The 5,076-nt window shown below is 54.6% G+C and overlaps 1 protein-coding gene across 1 annotated transcript; it reads left to right on the top strand.

The window, feature by feature from the left end:
• Positions 1-1,693: 1,693 nt before the first annotated feature.
• Positions 1,694-2,736, top strand: LOC113480209 (acetolactate synthase-like protein). Its single transcript, XM_026848830.1, has 3 exons — positions 1,694-1,840; positions 1,978-2,230; positions 2,705-2,736. Exons 1-3 carry the CDS (start codon positions 1,736-1,738, stop codon positions 2,734-2,736), a joined length of 390 nt encoding a protein of 129 aa, XP_026704631.1. The 5' UTR covers positions 1,694-1,735.
• The last annotated feature ends 2,340 nt before the right edge of the window (positions 2,737-5,076 follow it).

The raw sequence follows: 5,076 nt of genomic DNA, 5'->3' as shown, positions 1-5,076 counted from the left end.
TGGGGGGGGGGGGGGGGTAAGCACAAAAAGGGGGAAATCGGGGTTTGAGGAGAAAATCCGGCATCGGAATCCGCTCCGGGTGCGGGAGCTGGCTAAAACCGTGCGTGTTTTGGGGGAAATTAGGCCGGGTTTGGTATAATCTGCCTCTTCCCCCCGGGGATTTACGCCCTTGCCAAGAATTGTAGCAGACTGATGCTGGGGCGCCACCGACGCCTTCGTTAGGTGGTAATTATGCAAACGAGCCGAGTTTGGAGCCGGGGTTGAGCTGGAGAAGTGGTACTGGGCTCAATTAACCTGAGTTCAATTAAAACCAGGATTCAGTTCATTGGGTTAAATTAAACCGGATTCACTTCACCAGGTTTGGTTAAACCGGGTTGAGTGAATTGGGTCCAGTTAAACCAGATTTGATGAAACCAGGTTCATTTAAACCAGGTTCAGTTCACTATGTTCAGTTAAGCTGGGTTCAATGGGTTCAATTAAGCCAAACTTGATTTAACTGGGTTCAGTTAAACTGGGCTCAGTTAACCACGTTCAATTAAACTATGTTCAGTTCATCAGGCTTGATTAAATTAGACTTGATTAAACTGGCTTTGAGTAAACCAGGTTCAGTGAAATCATGTTCAGTTCACTGCGCTCAAATAAACTGGGACCAAATCCCTCAGCTCATTTAAACCATGTTTGATTAAACTGGGTTCAGTTCACCAGGTTCAATTAAACCATGTTCAGTTTATCAGGTTTGATTAAACTAGATTTGTTTAAACTGGGTTTGAGTAAACTAGCTTCAGTTCACCTGGTTCAGTTAAACTGGGTTTAGTGAAACCAGGTCCAATTCATTGGTTTCTATTAAACTGGGTTCAATTTACTGGGCTCAATTAAACTGGACTCAGTTAAACTGCGTTTGATTAAACTGGGTTCAGTTCACCGGCTTCAGTTAAACTGGACTTTATCAAACTGGATTCAGTCCACCAGGTTCAATTAAACCATGCTCAGTTCATCAGGTTTGATTAAACTGAGTTTGAGTAAACCAGGTTCGGTTCACCAGATTCAGTTAAATGGGGTTCAATTCACCAGGCTCAATTAAACCGGGTCCAGTTCATCAGGTTTATTTAAATTGGGTTTGATTAAACTGGATTTGAGGAAACAAGGTTCAGTTCACCAGGCTCAATTAAACCGTGTTCAGTTAAAATAGGTTTGGTTAAACCAGATTCGGTTAATGTGGGTTCAGTTAATCCAAGTTCAGTTGATCTGGGTTTGGTTAACACGGATTCAGCTAATCCAGGTTTAGTTGATCTGGGTTTGATGAATGCGGGTTAGGTTAATCCTGGTTCAGTTGATCTGGGTTTGATGAATGCGGGTTTAGTTAATCCAGGTTCAGTTCATCTGGGTTTGATGGACACTGGTTAGGTTAATCCAGGTTCAGTTGATCTGGGTTTGATGAATGTGGGTTCAGTTAGTCCAGGTTCAGTTGATCTGGGTTTGACTAACGTGGGTTTAGTTAATCCAGGTTCAGTTGATCTGTGTTTGATGAACGTGGGCTCAGTTAATCCCGGTTCAGTTGATCTGGGTTTGATGAATGTGGGCTCAATTAATCCAGGTTCAGTTGATCTGGGTCTGATGAACGTGGGTTCAGTTAATCTGGGTTCAAGTCACCCCTGGTCCGTACAACCTCAATCTCCTGTTCATTTTTTTTTTTTCCTCTCCGTCCTGGCAACAGTTTCCAGCTCCCGGCATCCCCATGGATCTCCTCGTCGGCATCGGCTGCGCCAGCGCCGGGCTCCTGGCGGCGGCTTTGCTGGGCGTGGCCTATCGCTTGGGGCTCCTCTACCAGCTCTGCCATAAGGTAGGGTAAAACGGGCAAAACCGCCGCGGTTTTGCCCCCAAAACAACCACCTCGTTTTGACGCGATCTCGGCCAACGCTTCGGCCAAGGGATGGCGCCAACCGCGCGCACCCTCCCGGTGCCCCCCGCCCCGCGCAGGTGGACCCCCGGAGCCCCCGGCACGGCGGGGAGCTGGTGGCGGAGGTGCTGAAGGCGCACGGCGTCCGCTTCCTCTTCGCCCTGGCTGGCGGCCACATCTCGCCCGTCTTGGTGGCCAGCGAGAAGTTGGGCATCCGCGTGGTGGACACCCGGCACGAGGCCACCGCCGTCTTCGCCGCCGATGCCGTCTCCAGGCTCTCGGGTGCGGATGTGGAAAGGGGGGACGTCGTGCTCGGCACCTTCTTCTGCCCCAGTGCGGGGAGGGTTTTGGGGTGTCCCCTCTTGGGGGGGGTCCCAGTTGAGCCAAGAAGGGTTCAAAGACTTTGTGGGTGTCCAAGGTCCCTCCTTGGTGGATTTTGTCCCTATTTCCCCCCCCCTGGAGCTAATTCAGCTGCTTGGATGCCCTCAAGATGACCAACCAAGCATGCCCTGAACCCGCAACCAAAACTCGGGGTGCAGAGTGACCCCCTTTCCCCCCCCCCCCATTTCCCACAGCCCCTTCCTGGGGCCGCTGCTTCCCCTCCGGTCCCGGCTCCGGCGGCTGCTGCTAAAATTAGTGAGGAGCTTCTGTCCATTCTAATACTAATAGGCCCATTTTTAATAATGATGTTTTTGCAGCAATTTCAACCCATCATGGTGTCACAGGGGTATTGATGAAAAAAAGCATCTAATCCCTTTTAATAGATTCCATTTGACAGCGAACGTGTCTCAATGTTCGTTCCCAAAGGCCCCGGTGGTTGCGGTATCACTTACGGCTGACCTTGGAGGGTAACAAGACCTTCTCCAGAAGAATGGCCCAGTGTCCATCAGGGACTGGGCTCCCAGCCCCCCTACTCCCCTTCCCCACTTCTCAGATGACCGAGGGAAGCTCTATTTTGGGAGGTCCCATGGGGCTGGTGTTTTATTTGCTCTTTCTTCTCAGCTGGACCTGAGCTGGGCACAAGGGTGGCTGCTCCTTCCTTCGCAGCTCAGGAAATACGTATTTTCTCTGCAGCCCTGCTGCTGGGAAGAGCAAAAACCTCGTTCTCCATGCCTACGAGATGGGGAGAGAAGAGACAAGGGGGAGCAGCCGTTTGCAGAGCGGTGCCTGCTCTGCGGAGCCAGTGAGAGCATCTGGCTGCAGGGCCCTGTGGTCCCACTCCCGGGTCACCCCTGGATGGGTACAAGGGGGTCGGCCACCCCAAGCAAAGCAGCCTGAAGCCTCGTAGCCTCTCCAGAGCCAGCCTGCCTGACCTGTATACATAAATATCCCAGCAAGCACCTGCTGAAAGGTGCCAGACAGCACGTAACGAAGCTGCAGGTCCAGAAATCATTAAACAGGGAAGAATAATTGGCGGCTCTTTTTCAGCATCACCAGGGTGGGGAGCTGAGGCTCCCTCTGGTTGGGAGCTGAGCACCCTCCGGCTGGAAGCGTGTCTGGCCCATCGTCCTGCTGCAGGCAGCGAGGTGCTGGGAGCGGCAGGATCCATCCCCCAGCACCGCACAGGGTGGGACAAAGGGGGATGCAGCGTGATGGAAGTGCCCTACGGACAAACACCCTCCTGCCTGGGCTCTGGCAAGCTGCAACTCACCAGGAAGGTGCAGGAGCCACCCCTCACACCCCCACTCTGCCCCACTGCCCCCCACGAGGCTCCCCGAGCCCAGAGGTGGTCTGGAAACGGGCAGGTCATCCCTGCCTGGCTGCCAGCCCTGACCCCTGCCAGCCCCCAGCCCCTGACCCCTGGTCCCCCCTTGCTCTCAGCTCTCCCCCCACACCTGCCCCCCACTCCGTCCGGTTTCTTCTCCTCCTGTCCCCTCCTTTCATCCTGCGCGGGTGGAGAAGGGAGCTCTGTGTGTGTCCAGGGCCTGGAGGAGTAAGTCATGCCTGTGGAGGGGGGCTGGGGGAGCTGGCTCCCCTGGCAGCAGGCTGGGGGGCAGGAGGAAGGGCAGAGCCCTGCTGTAGCTCACAGCTAAATGCTGCCTTTCACTCCAGCATTCCCAAGGAAAGTAATGAGAATAATTAAAGGTAATTTCATTTATTTCGGCTTCAGTGTGTAAAGCAGACGGGGATGGGGGTTTCTAGATTCTCACTGAAGGAGGGAAAGGAAGAAACCAGAGCTCTGAAGCTGAGCTGCCTGCAGGACTTGCTCACAACCCCCTTTTCTCTCTTGGGGCCACATCCTCTCTCCCTGGACCTGGCTGTCTGTGGGGTTCACCTGGGAGATGGGGTCCCACGGTGGCGTTGAGAGCAGTACTAGTGGGGGAAGGTGGTCCCGGGGGGAGTCATCGCTTCGAGAGACCTGGGCTGGAAATGCCTGAGCGTCCTGCACTAGAATTGCCATTTCCCAGCTGAAGGGAGGCGCAGAGCTGTGCTCCCCCCACCCCATCCCTTGCAAAAGGAACACAGTGACGCTCGCTGAAAGGGTGCCAGCTCGGATCAGTCCCGGTGAGACGGAGCCGTGCCTGCAGCCCATCCGTGGGCTCACATAAGATCAAGGAGTGTGGTCCCAGGGAGCAAGCCACCCCCCGCCCCGAGTGGTGCCAAGAGCTCCTCAAGCATTTCCATGGCCCTGCATCACTGCCTGGCCCCGGGGAAAGCAGCCCCGGGGAGCTGGGAGCGGGGACTTTAATCGTTGTTAGTTACACAAATACCAGGGACTGAAGGGACCTAATTGGATGGTGACGATGCTGAGCTGGTAATTAGGAGCCCATAAACCACACAGGTCACAGCTCCTCCAGCAGTACATTCAATCACCGCTCCGCCAGCACGGTGATCCTCCCCGAGCCCTCCTGCCTCTCTGTCCCACCCAGACACTTCTTGGGGCTAAAGGAGCTCCCCCTTTGGCCCGAGACTTCATCCCCACCCTCAGCATCACAAGAGCAGCCCTGAGAGGCTGCCTGGTGATGGGAGAGCTGAGAAGACCCATCTTCCCCAAATTTGGCGATTTTCTAACTCTTTGAGCGCAGAGGACTGTATCCCAGAGCATCGCAAAACACCGCCCTGAAACAGGGGGGCGGGTGGGGACAGGGCAGCAGCGCTGCCGGGAGGTGATGGAGACACCTGAGCAGAGAAAACCACGTCCCACAAGTGCTTGTTCTGACGCAGGGGCCGCTTCAGTT

This window comes from Athene cunicularia (genome assembly GCF_003259725.1).
Source record: "Athene cunicularia isolate RWA chromosome 4 unlocalized genomic scaffold, athCun1 chr4_part3, whole genome shotgun sequence".
NCBI classification, from domain to species: Eukaryota; Metazoa; Chordata; class Aves; order Strigiformes; family Strigidae; genus Athene; species Athene cunicularia.
The sequence above is the reverse complement of the archived record's forward strand: the minus strand, read 5'-3'. Positions and strand labels throughout refer to the sequence as shown.